This window comes from Thamnophis elegans, chromosome 10, assembly GCF_009769535.1.
Source record: "Thamnophis elegans isolate rThaEle1 chromosome 10, rThaEle1.pri, whole genome shotgun sequence".
Taxonomy (NCBI): domain Eukaryota; kingdom Metazoa; phylum Chordata; class Lepidosauria; order Squamata; family Colubridae; genus Thamnophis; species Thamnophis elegans.
In genome coordinates this window covers 44,241,565-44,265,906 of record NC_045550.1, presented here as the reverse complement: position 1 = coordinate 44,265,906, position 24,342 = coordinate 44,241,565, and the positions used below count along the sequence as shown (strand labels likewise).

The 24,342-nt window shown below is 37.5% G+C and overlaps 1 protein-coding gene across 2 annotated transcripts in view; it reads right to left on the bottom strand.

The window, feature by feature from the left end:
• The window catches only part of TSC22D2 (TSC22 domain family member 2), a 32,778-nt gene extending 9,551 nt beyond the window's left edge, over positions 1-23,227 (bottom strand). Inside the window, exons 1-2 of one of the 2 annotated variants that reach the window (XM_032225336.1) lie at positions 20,353-23,227; positions 4,716-4,787 (exon numbers count right to left, since the gene is read on the bottom strand). In XM_032225336.1, coding sequence (XP_032081227.1) covers positions 4,716-4,787; positions 20,353-22,274 — 1,994 coding nt within the window. In that variant the 5' untranslated portion in view covers positions 22,275-23,227. The remainder of the gene's footprint in view (positions 1-4,715; positions 4,788-20,352) is intronic. The other variant, XM_032225335.1, reaches the window with a different exon arrangement.
• Positions 23,228-24,342: the final 1,115 nt, after the last annotated feature.

Genomic DNA, 24,342 nt, shown 5'->3' with positions numbered 1-24,342 from the left:
TCTCTCATATGTCCCTATAACAATCTTTGAAGAAGTAATGTTCTGTCTGTGTCTCAATTCTGATAGAATCTGTTTAGAAAAATTTGCTTGGAGACACAGAAAGAAAGAAGAAATATTTATATTGAACTAAAAATCAATTACCCTACTTTCCATTTTCATTCCCAGTTTTTATCCTAAAAATATTAAGAAAAAGTATTTTATAGATAGCTATGATGAAATGCTTGACTATATTGGGCTGATACTTTGCAAACCATATATACTATTTTCAAAACATTTTGCCAAAATTAAAGTAGCTAATGAAGTTTAATAATTTTATAGTTAAACATTTTATTAAACTGAAAATCAAAATCTTTTAAACCAAATATTAAATTCAATTATTATTGACTCATACAACTTTAAGTACTATCTAATAATCATCTAACTATTCGGTGAGATGGGAAAGCAGATGAACAAAAAAGTTTTTAAAAATTATGAGTCTGAATGATTATATCAGTGGTAAATAGTAAAGGTTTAACATGGTAAATTGACGTAAGATAACTGATGAGAAACTTTCTTTGAAAGGGACATTTTACAGTCTTATTTTTAGAATTGTTACTGCCAATAAAACATTTTTATTACTTAGTGAACATATCTGAAACAGAACACATGCTGATGCACACAAACTTTCTAGAACATTTGTTAAATACTACATTCTAATTTGGAGAAGTTCAGAATTTAAAGAGGTTCAGGAAGTACAAATCAGAACAACTCATTTCCAAATACAAACTGAATGAAATGCTGAGTCAAACCAATATGTCAGATGTACTGAGACTGGAAATGGCCATTGACTCAGAATTCTAGGGGCAGTATTTTCAACACGCAATATGGATCATCACAAAGAGGAGAGCTGTGACTAAACAAAATTGTCAATACCGATAGGCAGACTTTATTTCCCATTTTCTTGCATTTATCGCAAAGTCAGAATATACTAGGCCAACCAGCAAAAATATACTAGGCCAAGCAGCAGTTTGATTGCTCCCTGGTGTGTCCTTTTTAAAGCTATTCCACAATCTCTTATTCTGAGTAATTAAAGTAGTGAAAGGCTCCTGAGGTTACTGCACCTAGCAACAAGTGGTAAGAAAAAAACATGGTGTCTTCCCAAAGGAAGCTTCAACCTGGCCAAGGTGTTTAATTCTTAAAACAATAATGTAAAATACTGTATCTAAGACAGAAAGGTTTCTTCAAATACCTAGCTCATACTGCTCAAGGTCCAAGAATGAATTTTTAGAGATGGCTAAACCCAAGAGTATAAGGAACAGTCAAAATCATATGTAGTAGAAACATAATGTGATCAGCAACTGGTTTTGCCAGCTGGTCATCTCCAATATGGTAGGTAACATCATTATTTTCAAATCAGCGCACAAATTCATTTATTACTCTAGGGAATCATGATATCATACATTTTGAGAACCCCTCCATTACAGGACAATATAGCCTAATTTGACCCTATTCACATCTCCCTCTTGTTCATGGATGCTACTCACCTTATCTATGTAAGTACTGACTCCTAATCAGAATTTCAAAGGGGAAAAAAGGCTTATATTACATTATAAGCAGATTTTGTATTCCTTAGAATTGCTTTATATGAAGCATCTGGATATACACTTGTGAATCAATGTTACTTAGATAAAACATTTCGGCACTAAAGTTGTGATGGGCTCCCACTCTGCTGATCTTCTAGAAGGATGTCAAGGTCTAGCTTTGGCAACTGGCATAGGGATCAAGAGACACATGTTGATAAATGAAAACAAATACAAAAAAAGGGTGATGTGCATGAAAACACCCTCTCCTCTTTTTAACTTTTTAAACTTGATTTTACTCCTGTTTTTTAACTTAATTTTAATCTCTATCTCTTTTGTATGGCTATATGGTTTTTATGTGTAAACTGACCAGAGTCAGGATCCAATCTGGGTTGGTCACCAGGACCAGTATTTTTGTCTTCTCAACTTTTGGACTTGTGCTAGAGCCCATCCTCAGGGAACTTCTCTCCCACTAGAATGTGTCCCTTAGATGAGATAGATGGTTTATAAATTTGATAAATAAATATATAACAGAATTCTGAGTTATGGATACATCCACTACAACTACAATGTCAATGTAGTTAGATTCAAAAGTCAATAAATTAGATTCAGGATTTGTTTCCAGTATCATTGATTCAGTTTTATTCCCTCAGAAAGTCTTGTTTGGTTGAAACTCTTCTCTTAAAACTCCATGTGGTTAGATTCCTAAACCTTCCAAAGTAGAGTTGAAGGGTTTGCTGCAGAGTTTGTAGAGTTGAATGAACACAGAGGCCGTATCAGTGATAGAAAAGAAAAAGTTGCTCTTTCTCTATTCCACTAGTGTCTTTATGTACTGAGGGAACCTATCAGTTCACAAAATGCAACATTTGCACTCAAGCCACACCATACAAAATAGTGTGAACAGAAATGTCTGGCAAAAAAAAAATCAGCATTTAATAAGTAGGCTATAGTCTACAATCGATTTCTCCCCTTTAACTGTAACATCCATGTTTTCTACATTTATCAAATTTCAGATTAAAGAAACCTGATCCATATATTAGACTATTATATGCATAGCAATAAAATATCATATACTGTACATATCAATATATAAATAATAACTATCTCCCACGTGAAAGAGAAAAAACCTTCCTTATTATTTATCAAAAAGACTATGAATTTCTCCATGAAATCCGAGGCTTTCCAGAGTTCTTGATAGCTCTCAAATAGATACTCTTGAGATACTAAAGTTGCCTCAGCGGAGCAAGACACGATCTGAAGGAAATGCTGAAATGAATTCTGCACACATTTTGAAAGAACAACCTGCCACGGAGAATAAGTATGAATCTGTCTTCAAACAGTTCTATCTATTCCAACATTATCACAGAATTGGAAAGGATATCTAAACCAACTACCTGCCCTCCTTCTTTCCTTATAGATACATTTGCTTTCTTCCAGTCTTCTGAGTTCTTGCTAGATCTTTAGGAGTTCTCAACAATTATTCAAAGTTAATGTAATCATCTCAATAGTCCAGAATGTAACTCATCTAGCCCCTGATGTTTGAGTTCATTTAAAGTGGGTAAGTGTTCCTTTAGCCTCATCTTGCCTAGCTTGTGTGGCAACTTCCTCCTTGAATTAGGGGCACAATCGTAGCCAAACACGGCTTTATTTCCTTTCAGGGAAAAAGCTTTGAAAATAATTATGGTATTCTGTATTCTCATCTATTATTATTCCTTATTCCCCACAACAATTTTACATCCTATTTGCTTTTCTTTTTGTTTCTGACACACTCAGGAAGGCTCCTTTTCACTCATTGGACATTTGTGAACTCAGCACATCTCGTTTCAATCTTTCTGATACTATCTCCACATTTTTGGTCTTTCTTTGGTTATATGTTCTTCCTCCAATTTTGTATTATATTATTTGGCCTTTTTCTAAACAAACCGACAATTTCTTTTCTCTATTTGTGGTAGAATACCAGAAATTGAATCAAGCTTCTATCAGCCATGTTCCCTTTGGTTAAATTTGCAATGCATGAAACTGATAGGTAACAATGATATTAGGAAATTTTGCTTTCGAAACTAAATCAGTGAGATGAATATTACTAGATTCCTCTTTGACCCCTATAGTGCTTGTCTTCATGGAGCTAGTAGATCTGAGACTCAACACACAAAACCACAGAATTATTATTTTTCTTTAGTCTTATGGCATATTGAAACCCCAAAAGTGGAAATAAGCTATTAAAAGTACTTGAGGATCTCAATCTCAATACTGAAAACAATGGCTTTATAAGCTCTTTTGAATTTGTTTTAAATATGAGTAATTCAGATTATTGTGATTTTAAATACTGTATTTTTAATCTAAAATGTGTTCTTTAAAATGTTGAAATCAGCAAGCATGTGAATTGAGCAAGCTTTAAGAAAAGCCATTCAGTTTTCTTTGCTTCAATACCACAAATGCAAACAAACAATGATGCTTAATGTTCAATTAGCAGTAGAAAATATAAAACAGACAAGAACACCATAAGCCTGAAAAGCCAACATTCCAATCTTTTAATATTGGAATCTGCTAATATTGTGAGAAAGCAAATTGCAGCTGTTGAATTAGTAACACAACTTTGACAAGTGATATCCTCAAAGTTGAATTTGTTTCAGTTTCTCGCCAATTGCCTTGCTGTAATTGAATGATCTTTTAATGCTTTAATTTATCATGATTCAATTTGTAGATATGTTATAATTGTTATTTTGTCCAATAAATATAGATCTCATATTTACTGTTCTTAACTCTGAAATTTAAGATTCTGATTTATTTTCAAAATACTTTAGTCAGGCCATTTTTACTACTGATAGTTTTCAAACATTAAGTCTGAACTGTTGCTAGTTACAACTGATAGAAGTTCTCATTTTAATATCAATGAACATCTAATTTTAAAATACTCTTCTCCCAGAAAAAGCTTGTGATATATGCAATGGAGCAAGATTACACATGGCCCAAAAGACAACAGTTATGTAACTAAGAAATTTTGAGATACTTTAATTCCCCTACATGGCAAATAAAGGAAGGAAAAGGAAGAAGATACTAAAACGAACAAATTACTTGATGACGAGAAACCTGCACAGTGCAAAGCTCTTCATGCATACTTAAGCATGTATGCTTTCCATACTCAAATATTCATACCTATCCCAGAGGTTCTTTGATTCCTGTAACTTGTTCGAATGAAACACTTGGTAGAAAGTAGTTGAAGGATTCCTATGAGAACCAGGAAATGAAACAAGATTGAAAATGAACAATCTTTTTGAGTAAAATTATGTGTTCTGGTTTAAACATTTAGATAAGCTAGGTTCAAAGCTTAGCAGATATATAATAGATAAAAGAGAAACAAACTATGTACAAAATATTCTTCTTGGATATTAAAGAGAATCTTGCTCCTTACATCATTTTCAAAATGTGTCAATCAAATCCATTTAGGTGCTTACAAGTAGAATATAATGATAGCATTTATGATTCACCTAGCCCTGATATTTAAATGGCACTATCTTTTGAATGAAGAGTTGTCTGTTATCACTATGCACTGATAATATGGATCCCGAAGACAGACCATGCTATAGATATATGAACAAGGTAGTTTCCACAACTTCTAAACAATGAACTTAAAGGCACACAGAGGAATGGGAATCCAAACATAAAACCTGATGCCATTAACCAGAACAGTTCATATTTGCCAAGCAAGTTATTCATGTCTGATTACCTGGACGAAAAACCACATAGATGTTTCCCAATAAGTAATTTTCTCAAATTATCAACCTTAGGCTTAAAAAAAAGATGTTCTAAAAAAAGGAAAGTCTTAAAAAAAATATTCTAAACTGTTATTGCTTAACAAACTGATGTTCTGTGAGCAAAAATGAGATAGCATAGAAAAAGACTGACAAATTCCATGCTGGTAAAGACAGAAACTGGATTAGGAATAAATTCCCTTTACCTAAAGATAAAGATGACAGGCAATACATCCTTCACAGAAAGTTGATCACAAAAACAGGACATCACTGTATTAGAAAGGCAAGAATATAACTATTTAGGTATTATTTTTTTTATGCATTTCAGCTTGCAGAATGATAGGTTTCTCCAAAATCTGAAACAATTTTCAAGTAGATAGCAAAAATGTTTTATCAGTAATTCCCATAATATCTGTACTCTTTTCTTAACCATTTACTATCCCATAAGGGAAATACATATTTCAGCTGCAGCCTGAAGAAATAGAAATCTTATCTTAAAAAATATTGTACCTTACTTCTAAAAAACCACAGAGAAAATACTGATTAAAATTATATTACGTTGCAAAAAATTGCCACGCTAAATCCTAAGTTTGCATAATTCTCCTTTGATCAGATGTTGAGGACTTTCTATTTTCAATTCCCAAGGCTCTAGAACAGTGATGGCGAACCTTTTTTGGCTCGCGTGCCGTAAGCAGGGGGAGCGCAGGGAGGTCGTGTGCGGGCGCGCCACACCCATAATGCAATGCGTGACCCCCCCAGCATACATACGCACATGACATGTGCAACCCCCCCCATTTTTTGCTTTTTAATGCTTTTTTCGCCCTCCCCAGGCTCCAGGGGCTTTATAGGAGCCTAGGGAGGGCAAAAACAGCCCCCCCCGGAGGCACTTCGAAGGCTTCAGGAGCATCCCTGAAGCCTCTGGAGTGCAAAAAACCACCCCTATGGGCAAATCGGAAATTCAGGAACGGACTTCCACTTTGCTCGTAGGGCTGGTTTAAGCTCTCTGGAGCCTTCAAGGGGCCTTCCGGAGGCTTCCCTGAAGGCTCCAGAGGCCCCAAAACAAAACTATGAGCAAACCGGAAGTCACTTCTGGTTTGTCCATTGGGTCAAAGCCCCCCGAAGGGTCTGGAGGGCTTAAACCGGCCCTACAGACAAACTGGATGTTCAGGAATGGACTTCTGGTTTGCCCGTAGGACCCGCTTTTTGTGCTCCGGAGGCTTCAGGGAAGCTCCTGAAGCCTCCAGAGGCGGGAGGCTGTTTTTGCCCTCCCCAGGCTTCTATAAAGCCTCTGGAGCCTGGGGAAGGTGAAAAATGGCTTTTAAAAAGTCTGAACTCAGCTGGCCAGTGTGCGCAGGACAGCTGACAGGGCAATGCCTCGCGTGCCCTGACAAATGGCTCCGCATGCCACCTGTGGCACACGTGCCATAGGTTCGCCATCCCGGCTCTAGAATCATCGTCAAATAGGTACTACTGATAGCCATGACTTTTGGAAACAGAAAATTTCTGACTATAAATTGTGAAGTTAATTTATTTCCATCATTATACTTTAGCATTTTGATGGCATGCTAAATGCAGTTCATGTAAAACAGAAAGGAAACAGGCCCACAAGAACCTGAGGGCTTGCTGGGACTTGTTCTTGTAATACTAAATTGTAATTTCATATTATATTTGAATGTTGACATAAAAATTGAATACCAAGCCATACCTAAGGAACTATTACATACAAAATTCAAGGAATTATCATACAAACCAAATACAAAATAGAAACTATTATAAATCTGACAAATGCAATTTATGTCATATAATACAATGTTACCATTTTTATTAACAAGGACTATGCGTGTATTTTCTCAGGAAACACTAATTTGCAACATAATCATTACCATCTTTCTACAGTTTTCCTAGACAATTGCCGTGGTGATTTAAAAAGAGAGAATGATGCAGTGTCTAGTTAACATGTGTGTAATTAATGAATTAATTCAGCTTAAAAATGTTTCCTCTTTCTCTCATCTACAGTATTATTATTCTACATTAACGGTATCCTTTTGACTTGCCTGAACGGCATTGTGTGAATGTATAAATAATGTACAGAAATCACACAATAATGCTAAAAGATTACAATCTTGTGGGGCTGTATTACTATCGGTAGCTGTCCAGGGCTGCATGCAGTCTGTAGGCTGGGCACATCTGTTCTACATAATCAATAAATATTATTTGTTTGAGAAGGCAAAATCTGTAAGTTAAACCTTATCAACAGATTCTGATAAAAATCTTGGTTAGGCAGTATTAGATAAAGAGGAAACTAAATTTGATAAATTAAATAAAAATATTAAAAACAGAAAGTAAATCAGGGTTACTTCAAAGGAGTATTATAGAATGATTGAGATCGGTAGTACTGTATAACCTAGCTGCACATTTCTAAAATTAACCAAGACACTAAGCTTCTTAACAAGAAAACCTCACTGTGTAAATATAGAAAAACGCTTATAAAACTAAAACAATTAACAAAAACTGTGTAACATTATGGTACATATTTTCTTACAAAGACACTGGTTTTCTGAAAAGAAATGAATTGGAACATTTTGTATTTATCTTACATTATATTTTGTGGGAAAGTATTTTAAAGTATTGTATAAATCTATTTTTAAACAATTTTCAATACAGTTTAATTGGAGTATTCAACTAAGAAATAGTAAATTTAGTCTAGCCCATTAAAATATTTTATTCAAATATTTGAATAGTATGTACCTAGAATGCATTTACTCTTAAATAATTAAAAAATATAAAAGCATAGAACATCATCTATAGTTTAGAATGACTAAAATATATGCACCTAAATGCTCTTTGGAATTATGATTTAAGCCATTTAGATTCATCAGTATTGTTCACTATTTTAACACATAAAGTTAAACAGTTTATGAATCCATAGTTTTATGAACAATTATTTAAAAAAGATCATTACAATTCCGAAGAAAATCTACTTCAAGTGGCTAACATTTTGAAGTAGAATATCTTATAACTGAGTAAAATAATCACCAAGGAACAGGATGCTAAAGAACAAAAGATACAGGATACTTGAAAAATTAAAATTAATACTCTAATAGCACAGTAAAAAGTTATTGCCTCAAGGATATGGATATTTTTTTCTTTGACATAAAATGTCCACGTACTATGAACAGAAGGAAGTTTATTTAACACTGGAAGTTTTTAAGAAGATGTTGGATAACCATTTGTCTGAAGTGGTGTAGGGTTTCCTGTCTAAGCAGGGAGTTGGACTAGAAGACCTCCAAGGTCCCTTCCAACTCTGTTTCTGTTTCTATTCTATTTTATAAATTTTGTTCACTCTTTTAACCCACAAAATGTATCTTCAATGTAAGAAACATGGAGTAGCTCAGAATGGATGACTCAACTACCCATAATCTCTTTGTAAAGTTCTATTACACTCAAACAAGGGTTATGCGGTATCTTCCCAATTTGGGATAATTCTGTCCCCATCAGTTCACTACTTATCCAGAGGGCTATTTGTGAAATAGGCAAGTGTCTTTACATTAATTTTTATCTATCTAATCAAATACAGTAAATTTGTTACTATTTTTAAAATACATCGCATATAATTACACACAAGCATTACACATCCTTCCAGAAGAAGGCATAGAGAATGATTCTGAAAGACAGTGGGAAGATACATTACCAAGGCAATGATCAGGCAAGGATGGCTTGAGGCCATTCCAAGAAATAAACATAAGAAAAACCATCACACAGACCATTTCCTAATTCAAATGAAGATAAAAGTGAAGGAGGAGGGAAGCACTTTCCCATTTGCAAGATTCTATTACTATGGCTATTCTAATAAAAGTAGATTTAAATCTATATTACATTGGTTTCCTAGTTTGGTTTACCCTACTGGGTTGGGATCAATCTTGAAAGTCTCTTATTCTTTCTAGAGAGGCAGTAGATCTCCCTATTCCTGGATAGTCTAAAATTCTTAAGGTACACCACTACTATCAGCAAGGCACTATACTTCAGCATTGTTGGAACATCAGTAGTAAGTGGATATATAAATAACCAATTTAAAAATTCCATGCTGCAGCTAACACAACATTTGGACAGAATTTATCTCAACCTGCAGCAGCCTGCAGCACAACCAGTATTTCTGCATTTTCATGGGAACTTGCCAGAAAAATCTAGAAGAGACCAGGACTGATTCCTGACTTTCCCAACTCAAATGTGAACTATTTATGGCTGGCAACCTAGTAGAGTTTCTCAAAGATTGTACCAAGATCACTTTCATACTGAATTTACTATAAGGAGCAGCTAGAGTTGGCAAAGACAGCATACACACAGACCACAGACATGAAGGTAAGAGGTGGCTACTTTAGTGTGGCTTTCGACAGATTTTTTGCTGGCTCCCTGATTGTCAAAGAAATTTGACTTGAAGTTTATTGGCCCCTTTCCAGCTAAACTTGTGACTACTGATGTGTTAGCATCAATGAAGATTCTGTTTTCCATCAGTCTTTGATTATGAGAGGCGCATCATCTACCCTATGCATATTAGGAAGACTCCAGCTTTGTTCATACTGGTAGATAGAGAAGAGTATGAAGTGGAGACTATTTTGGACTCTGATACAAAGGCAAAAATTTAAGTAAGAAAGATTGCAGGAGGCTGTGATAGATATGCATGTTCCATAATGGTATGCCAATTTCACATGAACTATCTTCCATTACAAGAATGGGGCAAATCAGAATAGGCAAAGTTTTACTTCCTGTAGGGGGTTATAGAACTGACATGTGGGAGAAAGGGAAAACACCTCGGTTTATCTACATTCATGATATAAGAATGGAAAGGGGAGGGAACAATTACCAGAACAGGAAGATGAAAAACAGGCTTGCAACAGGAAGGGTAGGGGAGTTACCCCTCAGGGCATAAATGAGTAACAAAATTTGTTAAGTGATCTGGAGGAACTGCTGGCTGAAAAGGGAACAGGATATTTGCATTTCACTCCCATGGCCTCACTCTGGAAATGTGGGAAGAGGACTGAGGCTGACAAAATAAGTGATGTGGAAAGCAGAGAGATTGGCCCTGAAGGACAGTGGGAAGATGTGTTACCAAGGTAATAATCAAACAAATGCATCATAATTTTTTTTAAGAAAACACTTCAGATAGGCCTCTCCTAAAATCCCACAAAAAAGTGAGGAAGAAAGCACATTCAGACTTGCAAGATTCTGCTACTATAGTTGTCCTAATAGCAATAGCGCTTAGACTTATTTGCCGTTTCACAGTGCTTTACAGCCCTCTGTAAGCGGTTTACAGAGTCAGCATATTGCTTCCAATAATCTGGTCCTCATTTCAGAAACCTCGGAAGCGTAGAAGGTTGAGTCAACCTTAAGCTGGTCAGACTGAACTCCTGGAAGTGAGCAGCGAGTTAGCCTGCAATACTTCATTCTTACCACTGCACCACCATGGCTCTTAATAAGAATAGTTTTACACCTACATGGCATTGGTTTCTTAGCACTGGCACCTAGTCAGATTGTAGGTTTCAGTGAATCTGAACAGAATCTGGCACAATAATATATTATTCTATGTATTTGCAGTATAAAATATTTGTTCATTGCATTTTGTCTTTAGAATTATTTTATATCATTTCAAATTCATCTAACATGTACAGTACATCCTAACTCAATATTGTTATATCTACTACTTTTCCTCTAAAATACTTTTTGCAATTTTATGTTAATAGTGGCCTCCTAGATTATCTGAGCTATATTTATTATTAATTTATTGAGTGTGGCATCTACTACAGAGGTCATGCAATCACTGATATACAACATTAATAAAACACAATATAGGCAGACTCAAGTACACACACACACACACACACAAACACAAACACACACACACACTTTTACAACTCTGTAATCACTTACCGTATTTATCGGCGTATAACACGCACCCCCCATTTTAACACAAAAATTTGAGTAAAAATTTTTTTCATTAAAAATAAATGACTTGGAAGCTCGGAACTTAATGTTGGATTAAAATTTATAACATTAGAACATGAATTATAACATTAACTCCTCTTAAAAGGCAAATATGAAATGAAAAAACACCTCTTTGAGCAAAAAAACTTAATCAGAATCACTGCTTTTTGGAAAACCAAAAACCTCTTCCTCATCTTCACTCTCTCCCTCTTTTTTCCCTTCCTTCCCCCTTCCTCTTGCCTATCAACTTCATCCTCTTTGTCTTTCTGCTCTTTCCCTCTCTTCCCCTTTTCTTCCTACCTCCTTCCTTCTCCCTCCCTTCTTCTTTTTCTTCCTTTCTTCTTCCATCTTCCTCCTTCTCCTTCCATTCTTTCTCCTTCCATCCATCTTTTCTCCTTCCATCTTCTCCCCCCCTCCCTTCTTCTTTTCCTCCCCCTTCCCTCCTTCCTTCCTCTCCTTCCCTTTCTCACACACAGGAAGGGGAGGGGGGCTATCTAGTCGCTTTCACAGCATAATTTCTTTATCTAACTTTTAAAAAACAGTGTGCAAATCAAACGAGATTTTCGTAACCTGCGAAGCACCAAGTTATATTATGTTGTTACAAATTCGCAGCTACTCCATTCTTTCTGATAGGGAACTACATTTCCCAAGATGCCTCAGGTCCTCAAAGCGCTGAACGCAGCTTTGCAATTGACTCCAGCGAGGCCCGGTAGCCGGAGGCTGGGGTGGTTGTCAGGGCGATGCGGAGCGGACGCGCCGTTTGTTACTGCTTCCAGCAATCAAGACGGACAAGGGAAGCGACTGAAACGGACGCTGGCCGCAGGAGAGCGAGGCTGCTGCCAGCCGTTTCACCTTGCGCAGCGAATTTGACTGGGTCCCGGGGCTTCTGCCGGGCGGCAGAAGCCCGGGAAGCGAAAGGAAGTTTTCTTCCCTATTGAAACAGAAGCCGCAGCAGGAGAGCAGGGCTGCTGCCGGCCGTTTCACCTTGCGCAGCGAATTTGACTGGGTCCCGGGCTTCTGCCACCCGGAGTATCGGCGTATAACACGCAGGCAGGGTTTAAGCTTGCAATTTTAGTTTTAAAACTGCGTGTTATACGCCGATAAATACGGTAATTCAGAGTCGAGTTGGGGCAACTGGATGGAGCTGACCGGATCCCGTTCCTGATGCCATGCAGAGTTCACAGCAGATATTTTCTCCTTGCACCTTGAGAAACATCTGCCGGTATCTAGGGTTGAACTCTCAATCTTCCGAGTGGGAGGCAAGCATCTTCACCACTAGACTACTGCGCTGTGTGTATGTGTGTGTGTGTACACACCTGTACCTATGTACAAACAGTATATCTATATTTATAAAGTATGTGGACAATATATTAAGGTAAAACCATAATGAAATCACCATAATACTGTATATTGTCATAGTCACAGTAGTATAGATGGTACAATTCAATATTTAAGGAAGCAAATCAGTGTGCTTCTAGCGTGGCTATGATGAGACCATTGAAGGTGCCTTAAAATTTCTTGAGGGAACATTCTCAAACTATATGTATTATCATCTGTTCTGATAATTTTTTGGGGGGGTATGAAATATACACTACTTCCATGATGGTATGCCCTGCGCAACTTTCTGTTCTAATGGAGCAGCTAAAAGTCTACACACACAGCAACCAAACTGGATAATTTCACGGTCAAAAACTACCGTTGCAGCAACTAGATTATCTGAGCTAAAATAATGACTGCTCCATAGTAATATTTTTCCATTTCTAACTTCCTGCAAATCTGTAATCTGTAATTAAAGAAGCAGATTCTTTATCAGACTAAATATTTTTTTCTTTGAAATCATAATTCAAGATGCCAGATATTCATTGTTGCCCCCTTTAATTTGGAAAGGGGAATAATCCTATGAAAATATTTTACTGAAAACAAAATATCCTTTAAAAGTAACAGCAAAAAAGACTTTCTAATTTAATAAAAAGAAATCTTGCATAAGTGAAGAAGGATGATAGTAGTTCAAGTGAAACATTATAAATATTTTCCATTCAGAAAACTTGGCCTGTCTATTGCTAATTTTTCACAGAAAGGTAGCATGTTGTTTCAATGCGTCTTCTCTATTTGGATTAAAAGTGATTTTACTTGGGTTCCATTGGAACCCATGAGTGGTTTACTTTTCAAATGTGATATTTATCAAATAACATTTAAGCATTTTTCTTCCACCATCTTAAATAGAAAAATATTCAAGAGTTGATTTTACTGTTATGAATCAACCATTTACTTTCTAAATCAATTAAGATGCCATTTGTTTCTTTCCACATTTCTAAAAATCTACTTAGAAACACTAGCTTATTGTTGTTGCAGCCTTAACATATCAGCCAACTTTTAAAAGGATAAATAATGTGAAAAGTCTTCTGTAAGTTCATATACCTCAAACGTTGGTTAGAACTTTCATGGCAAATTTTTAAAAGGATTTTTACATCTGAAGTTCTAGATGACTTGGAAATGTATGTTTCAATTCTCTATTTCTACGATTGGCAAGAATGAGATTCACACATGAGATCTGGTAAAGTTGGAATATAGATCTTCTTTTGTTTTTAAAGGCTAGAGATAAATCTAATATTTGTCCTATTAGACTAAGTTATCTAATATCAATTCTATTGATCAATTTAGCAACAAAACTTACAAAACTAATAATTCTTATTCTAAACTATTATTAATCTGAAGGAAATAATTTTAATGACTTTCTTCTCTCATTGCACCGATCTCTAAATGTTCAAAATAAATTGGAAAAGTAAAAATGGGATAAACTCTGTCTCGGCTGGTCTGGACCGAGTATGGACATGGATGTTATTACCCCTCTCAGTGGATGAGAGTGGTGGCAATAACAGCAGTGCTGACAAGAGAGGCAGCAGACTGGGTAGCCGATCTCCATGGTGGCCACGCCCAGGGAGTTGGCCAATATGGGACTTTTCCTGGAGATGCTTCAGGTACGCTTTGAAGATGGGTCACGAGTCCAACTAGTGGAGGGGGAGCTCCTGTTGCTGAAGCAACAGAATAGGTCGGTAAAGGATTATATGAGGGGCTTGTCCCAGGGCCGGTGGAGTAGCTCCACTCCACTCCCCCTCCTCATCCTCAGGCCAAGGTCTCTCCCTTCATCCCAGCATTGGAACCCCAGCGTGAGGAGGCATTGGCATCCTGGGTCCCCTCTCTCATCCAGTTCCTGTCAATGCGGAACTATGCCACCACTCCACTTTCATATTTTCTTTCACTTATCATTAAAATGTCATATTTAAAACACTGCATGCCTGCTAATGCAGGTAGCTAAATATTTATTCAGCAAACCTTTTCCTATTAACTATATGAACATGATATGAACAAGATGCTAAGTCCTAGACCTTCCTTAGGCCTGCATTCCCTTAGGCATGAAAACTGGGAGACTTTGTACCAGTCATTCTCTCACCCCAACCTACCTTACAGGGTGGTTGTTGTGATGAAAATAGAAAGTAGGAGTATTAAGTTTGCCATGCTGCCCTCCCCCCTCATCCATCCATCTATCCATCTCAGGATAAAAATATAATTATGAATTTTTTTAAATCCAAAAGGTACAAAACTGAAGAGAGATACTAGCTAAAAACTGAAACACAAGAGTTTATAAAAGGTTTCTCATATCATAAATTAGTGACATAAGACAGATAGGGTATGATATCCTTTTCTGCTGGAACAGATCGTGAAAGCTTGTTATTCTATTGGAAGATAAAGCATCATCTGGAAAAGCTCAGCAACTAAAATGATGGCTTATCTCCAAACTATGCCGGTCTGGTTATAGAATAAATATAAAACTTCTTGTGAACTGAATTGGATGATAAGTAGTTAATTCATATGAACTAACACTGGCTTATTAACCATATTAAATATATTGCTGTATTTCCAAATTTTAAGTGCTGAAACACCAGTCCTTTTTAACAAAAGGAAAAAAAATTCAAAGTGGCTAGACTTATGTTTTTCAAATAAAGACCTTTAGAATAATTTTTAAAGGGCAAACTATTAAGATATCTGATCCAGTCATAATAGTCTCAGCTTTAATGGGGATAAATATTTCTATCTTATGGCAACATCCAATCAGATCACAAATATATTTTTGGATGCCACTAAATAGACAGCTTTACTCCATTTAACTAACCTAAAATCCTAAAAAAATATTGGATTTGTAAACAGGAAGTTTAAGTTTGGCTATTTAAAATGTTTAAGCCAACTACTTCAGAAATGGGGCTATACAAAGAGTATACTTTTTCCTTTATTTCATTTGCTGATATTTGACCTACATTCATCATTGCCTTTTCAATGACATGTCATTTCTCTGCTACAATCTCAATAGATTCTAAATTTATTTTTCATTCATAGTGATTCTAATTCAGTCATCACCAACCACACAGGCTGAAGTAAATGAACATAAAATAATAGAGAACCCATTTTTCATTAGTCAGTGCAATAAGTCTATTAGGACACTTACAAGCCAATGTGAAGCTCATATTTATTCCATGGAATCCTTTCATGGGTATAAAGGGCAAGAGAACTTCTTCTCTGATCAATTATGACAACACAAGTTATTTAGAGATAAATACCAAGCCCAATCTAACTCTGTAACTCAGTGCCAGAAAATCCACTGTATAATAGAAATAGGGAAATTGGCTTATCAAATGAAACAGTATTAGGAAAAACTACTACTAACAATATTTATTTTTAAAAAACTTTGTGAAAAATATTAAGCATTTATCAATAATCAAAATTCTTAATATAATGGTTTGCTTAGTATAGGGAGGATAGATAATTGTGTCACTGATATTAAAATTTATGATTTTTGCTAAATAAAAGACTTGATGTATGCATTTGAACTTTGCAAGGTCCTGTTATTCTAATAAATGGAAGCAGTTTTAATAAAATTATTTTTAAAAATGTCTAAAACATGGTCTTCCAACCTTTTGACTTGGGCTGCATATAAAATATATAATACACTTCATGTACATAAATAACAAATTTCCGCTATTTGTATTTTTTAATATCTTGTGGGGTTGCATTAATAGCTGTCAATGGCCACATGTGGCCCAGACACACCTGTTCTAGAAAGATAATTATACAAGTTTAATAATATGCCAGGTAACTGCCACTAAAATTTAGGACAATTTAATAAGAAATTATTCCTTGCATTCACTTTCTTCTTTAATTATATCCCAAGATTTAAGGTTCCGATTCCAGAACATTTAAGACTATCCTGTTTAATAATGTAAAATATCAAGATCTACAGTTACAGCATGATCTGTGTATATTATGAATGTAATAGATCTAGAAAGGATTGGAATGAACTTTAACTCTCATATATTTTGATGAATGTGTAAGAAAATCTGTTGTTATCCCATGAAGTTAATTATATAGAACTACAGTGAATCTCAAAGGATGTACATAAGCCTTGAACTGGGTTCATAGCAAAAACTAATTTTAGATAATGGTTATACCTGTTAGCAAGCTTAAGAAACAACTAGGAGGGGGAAATCAATAATAACAGGATGTGAATAGAGCCTAGAGCCTACTATTTTCAGTTTGTACAATCTTTTTAAAATCTAGCCTTCAAATAGCAAATATAAAATGCTATGAACAATAGATTAAGAGACCATCATCTCTACCATATCATACAGTTAACTTTTGTTTTTCTTCCATGAAGAAAAAAGCCTCAAAATGTTAGTTTTATCTTTATAATATTGTATCACAGATTTGGACAATATACAAAGACATTTTTAAATATAACACAAACGTGGTTTGTGAAGAATTTCTTGCAAATTTTCAATCATTTATTGGGACTGCTGAACCCATACAGTTCATATTGATTAACTAAGTCTTTCTATACAGTCTATGGTATTTATTACACCATGTATCCATCAATTGAAAAATGAAGGTTTAAAATAAGTTTTCACAAGAGCCAAAAGTATAATAATGAGTTTGTTGTATTTCTTAAACAGTCTATGGATTTAAAAGAATATAAGTTTAGCGATCAAATATATGCTAATTTATTTAAAAATATTTTTATTTGAATGTTATGAAGCATTTTCTAATTTAAAAAGTAAAATTGTAGCTTCATATATTTATTAATTTGATATAACTCATAGAGGACCTTTATTAAACCAAAGTAGAAAAATTATGTCGCCTTTAGAGCAAGCAGATCAATCTACTTTTTAACTGTATATTTTCAGATTTAGAATGTTTGCATACTACCAATTCAATACCATATATTGAGATCAATTAACTGAATATTAAAATTCAATTATACTATCATAATCTGTTGAACAAAGCTTCTTCTATTCACATGACACTAAGACATAAAACTAATTTATGAATCCAGTAATTATATAATTCTTCTGCTGATGAATATCAGACCCACCCAGAATTCTGAAGACCATCAATGAGAAGAGATATTATTTCCGATGTAGTTTTAAACAACCTTGATAATAATGGGGTGCAAAATCATAGAAAACTATAATAAACTTTACCAAGTAAGAAAACAATGTTAGCAAAAGAATCTGTGCTTTGAAATCCTTCATATTAAACAAGACTTCATTTTGAAATTCCAACCTATCCAAAATCTGTAAAAAAAAAAAACAGTATTGTAATACCTACAAATTGCTTCAGAACTAATTCTACGGATTTGTAGTACTATTTACTTTAATAGGATAGGTTAAAAACTGATATTTTTTATTACCATGCTCATTTATTTTGTTATAGAACTTCTTTGCCTCAAAATTTAACTGTAATAAGTAGCTAAGCAATATAACTTAAGTACACAGAAATAAGTAACTACCTGCTAAAAATAACAGGTTTCTCCTGAGCATCCCACACGGTCATATTTAATGCCAACCAATTAACTGGAAGAATCTTAAATTATATGAACCATATACATTTTAAATCAAGCACAATGCTACCTCCTCTTTTAATTACATTATAAAATACATTTCTCCCTATTTTTTACAATTTATTTCTTGATTTCCTGTACAAAAATCATGTTTCTGCTGCTGTGGAAATTCTATCATAGAAAGGGGGGAGAGAATATATTTGAACATTATGTGCATATAAGTACACTATTAACATACTGTCAGTTTTGAGATGAGGGCTGTGTAAAACTGCAATTCCGTTTTCATTTGGGTATACATATGACTACAAACTATTTGGACTGAATGAATTATACTATAATAATAATCAGAAAATGAAATGGAATAAATTCAAAAATAGGTATTTCATATATATTATTCCATGATACCATGAACACAGGACTTTAACAAGCACAATCCAATTGGAGAAAAAAGACTGCAAGCTTACAATGGTGTGAAGAGTGAAACTTGCTTACAATTATACTACACATATATTAAAACATTTTATATTGATACATCATTAATCCATTAACACTTAAACCTTGTGGATAGCAAAGTTGCTATGGAATTTATCTTTTATTGACTTCAAGTTATGGAAATAAAACCAGAAGTTACAATAAGGATGCATAATAATATAAAGATGCATGCCTCTATTATCAGATGGTTTATCTTTAATAAACCATAGCAATCATTAATTATACATAATATTCAATTGATAATAATAGACTGTCAATTGCTGTAAAGTACAAAAGTCTCTTGTTGCATTTAAACATAAGTAGATTTGTTGACAATACGATTTCATAGATATATGAGTTTGCTATTTTTCCAAGTGGAAAATTTTTATATCATGCTTACAACTTATAATGAAACAGAATATCCTTGAGATCACAAATCTGCATAATTGAAAGTTTCTTCCTGAAATAAATATTTTAGGGAAAGTTTTTAAAGAAAAACCAACAGAGCAAGCCTATATATATATATTAACTGAGAAATCCTGGAACATATTTCCAAGGTGATTTAACAATTGCAAATTTTGATGCAAACTATTTCTTGTTCTACATTTTTAGGTTTACTTACATTAACTTTTATAAAGCTGTTTCAGAACCAGTGTCTTAGTTCAAGAATGTTCAGCTTTACAGAAGAGATTGGCATTTTCTGCATATCCTGATTTTTAAAAAAATATGAACTCTTTTTATCCCCTCTTACTTTACTTTTGTGATTACATCTTTTAAACATACATTTCTTACTGAACTGTATTTCCTTAAAGCATTTTGATGCTTCAACGAATGAGGGAGCTCTACATTTCCAAGAAAGCATTTAGAAATATTTTATCTATGGAACTCCAAAATCTAGGAAAGGTTTGGTACAACTTATTTCAAACCAGAACATGCCGTTGTTTTAAAAAATAGCATACTAAAATTGCAATCCTAAGCAATTTCTTTTCAGGAAGCAAATTCCAATCAAAATTTAAGTGTAGCATGCGGTTCAGCAAACATCCTTTAAAACACAACAGTGTGCTCTTTTAAGATTTTATGTTCCTTATGAAATACTCACATACCTGTAGCAATGATAAAGATTCTATTTAAAAAGAAAGTCAATGTGGAACCTTCTTTACCTCTATCATCTTTTTCTTAAGAAATACCTTTTGTTAATATCTGCAGGTTTATATTAAAACTCCTGGCGGATATATATTCCAGATTATATTTATTTCCTCATATGTTTCCTTTCACATTTGTGAAAATATATAATTAGTTATTTGATAGAATATGTTGATAGTCCAGTTAATAAGGCTAAATTTAATTATTTCTAGTTCATGCTAGAGAAAAATGAAATAAAGTATTTCTTTTCAAGTTACCAAATGTACTTGATAGATTCAAGAGTTACTGTAACTGTTTCAGCAGAATAGAAGTTTATCTTTTTTTATTTAATGTCTATGATCTCATTTCCTTAAGATCTTCCTTATAAAGTTTTCCACATAGTTTTGCAACATAAATAGTTTAGTAATGAACCAGAGAGATTAAAATTTATCCTACTTGTCTATCTTATCAGCAAGTACCTTGAAAGAGATTTAACATATATTTAAACTCAATAAACATTCCAGTAAAATGTGTTTCCAACAATACATTCCATTTAGAAAATATAAAAATAAATAAATACCTGTCTTCATCACCATCAACAGGAATAGCTATGCCAAAGACAGTGCTGGCAAGACTGTTCATAGGAGTAGTTGCAGGTAAATTAAGAGGGTTTGTTAAACTGTCCGGAATAGGTGGCTTCACATGAAGTTTGTTTTCAGCAACAAGAGAAAGTGGTGGTTGAGGTAGGGGTTCAGATTTTCTTCTACTATCATCAATCTGGCCTAAAGGCTGTGTCTGAAATTGTCCAATGTTAGATTGTGGTAGATTTGTAGGTACACTGCTTGTGCCTTGCATTAATGGAAGGCCAATATGTTGCTGGACAACACTGGAACTTCTACTGACAGTTGTATGGCTGGTCAGCTGAGATTGGACTAAAGTAACAGAGGCATTTGGCATAGAAACAGAAGTTGTAGACACATTAGGCACAGTAGTACCAGGTACAGCTACAGGCACATTCTGAACTCCGGAGACTATATTGTGTGGAGTACCAGCCACTTGACTGCTGCCACCCATTTGCTGCTGAGTCATGGATTTCTGTTGAACAGCCCCTGCATGTCCAAGGCCTTGTACCACACCTCCTGGTTGAGAAATGACAGTCTGAAGTGGAGTTGTCAGTCCACCCTGCATTAGCCCAGATCCCTGTCCTATTGTTTCGCCTGCTGGTGAAGCAACTCCCATCACTGGTGCTAGAGGTGAAGGATTCTGACCAACTACCTGTGCTGCTGGAAGACTGGAAGCTCCAGTGCCTGTGACCGAGCCAGAAGCAGCCTGTTGTGTAGCTCCTTGAGACTGCATTACTGTCATATGCTGAATGTACTCTGGCTGACCAGGAGTCTGGGCTGACACCATGTGTACTGGTGTCATTTGCGACTGAGAGTAAGCAAACTGCTGAGACTGTGCCACTGGTACATTTGCTTGCTGTACTTGCTGTTGTGGCATAGGCAAACCTGGCTGAGCTATTGCTACATTTGTAGTTGGTAAGCCTTTCCCATTAGGCCCAGCTTGCCCCATGCTCTGTGCATTTACCTGTGTCTGCAACAGAGGTCCCATCACCTGCTGGCCTGCTACTGTGGCTCCCGAATAGATTGGCTGAGCACTACTATGAGGCTGCTGACCAATAATAAAATTAGGCTGCTGTGGAGAGGGCTGGTTTATTTTCTCTGGCTGGAGTAGCTGTGAAACAGCAGTAACAGAACTGTCAGCTAAGGAGTCAGGGCCATGCGCAGAAGTTGCCACACCTGAGACAATCAATGAACTACCAGTAGCACCTAAGCCACTGTCCCTATCTTGAACAGCTTGTTCAAAAGTACTGTTGTGTCTAATGCAATCACCAGTCCTGGCTAACACAGCCCCACCATCCGAGTCCCGATCATAGTATTCCATACACGTCCATCGTCCCCGTCTAAACGGCTCTCCAGTACCATGGTCTAGCTTGATCACTCTGAAGCGAGAACTGCATGCAGCAGCAGCCGTTAGAGGCATGGCTGGCGGACCAGCAGCTGGTTGCACACTGCTGCCTCCTGTCGCTATTGAGCAGGCTTGGCTGGCAGTCGCTGAAGGCATCACAGTGCTCCTGGGAACCGCTCCTCCATTGGCAACAGGCACAGCAGAAGGCGGCGGCTGGATCCCTCCAGAAGCTGCAGCAACAGCAGCAGCAGCTACTTGGCCATCCAGAAGCAAATTGGGAGACACTGTCCCTGGAGTCTCAGCATCACCCACATTGTTGAGAGTTTCCTCGGAGGAACTGCGCTCACAGACATCTTCAGGTCCATAGTCGGTGGCACGGGACACATCGAAAATCTCCGATGAAACATCCTCTGTGCGGGATTCATCCGGGTCGTCCAAGCTCTCGGTATCCTCCGTGATGCTGCTGGCCACCTGGGCCGTCGTCACACTTGTGATCTGAAAACAGCTCTTTTTCTTGGCCGGCATCTTGGACATGGCTCCTTCCGAGAGAAACGCGGCTGAGAAGTCAAGGGGTTCCGCCCACCTGCCCTCGCCGGAGTCGACGAAAAACTAGGTGAGGACCTTGAAAGGGGTCCGAGCTGGCCACCACACACAAGCCTGGCCGGGCGTAACGAGGAGGAGGATCACGTTCTCTCTACGGCGCAGTCGCTGGCCGTCTCGCACATTCCTCCGGCCTCCCGACGCAGTCCGGGCTCAGCAGGCGGTCACTAGGCCTGGGGTTGGAGACGAGGCAAAAAGGGAAGGGGGGCGGCGGCCGGGCTCCTCCTCTTCCTCCCCTTGAGTAAAGCGGCGGGCCCCTCGGCGGGCAGGCGGCGGCGGCGCCGCCACCACCTCCTTCTCCTCCTCTCGCCTCTCCGCGAGTTCCGCTGTCCCCTTTCGCAGCCGAGGTTCCTTTCACAGCCGTTCTCGGGTTGCGCGGCCGGGGTGGCGCTATCACTCAAGCCGCTCCGCTGCCGGGCTTCCGGCCAGACCCGGGATTCCCAAGGCGGGACAACGCCGCTGATCCGTCCGCAAGCTTTCGGAGAGGGGCGGCGGCAGCCGGCGAGGCGTCCCTGAGGCGCAGGCCGCCCTGCCTCCCCGCTCTACCTGGAGATCAGCACCAGACGCATCATCTTCTGGGGAAGGAGAGAAAAGAGGGGACGAGAACGAGTCCGGTCACAGCGGCCCCCTCAGGCGGGCGGGCCTCCTAGACGTGGCGGGGTCGCTCGCTCCGTGCCGCCAGAGCAAACTCCCCCCGTCTGCCGAGCCAGGTGGCAGCCAGGCGGAGCGGCCGGCCTCCTTTCTCCCTTTTTCTGAAAAGCGCCGCGCACGCTCCGTTCCCCTGCGCCGCCGAAGGAGCTGAAATTCAAACTGCTCACTCCCCTCGCTCAAGATGGGGCTCAAATGGAGCCGCGGGGCAGGCTGGGAACTGGAGCAGGGCTGCTACTGCGGCAGCCTCGCTTGTCCCCGCCCCCCACGCAGGGGCGCGCGCTGACATCAGCACCAGCGGACCCGCCCCTCTCCAGCTCGAGCGGGTGAGAAATTTCATCCGGCCGAGAAAGGGGCGGGCGGGGAGGGAGGGAGCGGAGCGTGACTTCTCTGAGTCAAAACCCCTCCCCCTTCGCCACCGTCATGTTAACCGTTTGGAATATTCCACTGGCTCCACCTCGCCTTCTCTTTCTCTCAGCAGACTTGGTATCTTCCCGGAGGGCGGGGGAGACCGGGAGGGGGGGGGGAGAAAGCGAGGGTAGGAATGATGTAGTGCCTTTTTTTACGTCCCTGCTTCTACTCCACGTCGAAGTTTTATCTGCCCCGGTTGTGGCACTTTTATCTTTAGGATGTGACACGCCCGCCTAAGTTATACTATAACTTTTATAGCCTCCTCTTTGCCTCGAGGATTTTTCTAATGAGGGAAGGGCTTCCCCTGCTGCTAGGACTACATTTATGAGTCTGCTGGGTTTTTTAAACTGGTTTGGATTCGCATTACAGTCAAACGTTTATCCACTTCCACAATGGATTTCACTTATATTCTTTGCTTTGTTTCCCACACCAGCTTTGATAGCCCAGTATGGCAAAAATGGCCAGAGAACTAGTGGACAAATGTGTAGGAAATTTTGTTTCTTTTCTGCCACGTGGTGTTTTCCATGATTTGGCAGCCTCAAATAGGAACATGCCTTATCAAACGGGGCACTACATTATATTTTGACTAAAGATCCCCCAGGCAACAGATTCTGGGCTGCCAAAATCCAGGCAACCACTAGATGGTGACACAGAGCTGTCTGCATTTTGGCAGTTCAGACAATCCTGGATAAATTCTACAATCTCATCCACATTGAATAGAATGTTTGTTGCTTGTTTTTTTAAAAGATTTTGAGAGCCAAATTAACAGTTCAGAATATTTGCCTATGCAATTGTAACCCAAGGGATCAAGTGCAATTTGTTTCCATGAAACAAATGAAAGTGTTTAGGACAGAGCATTGTATCCTTCCAAATGTGTGTTAAATTTCAATTCACAGCCACCTGTAATCCAGTAATCAATGGTAAAGTATGTCAGGAGAAGTAT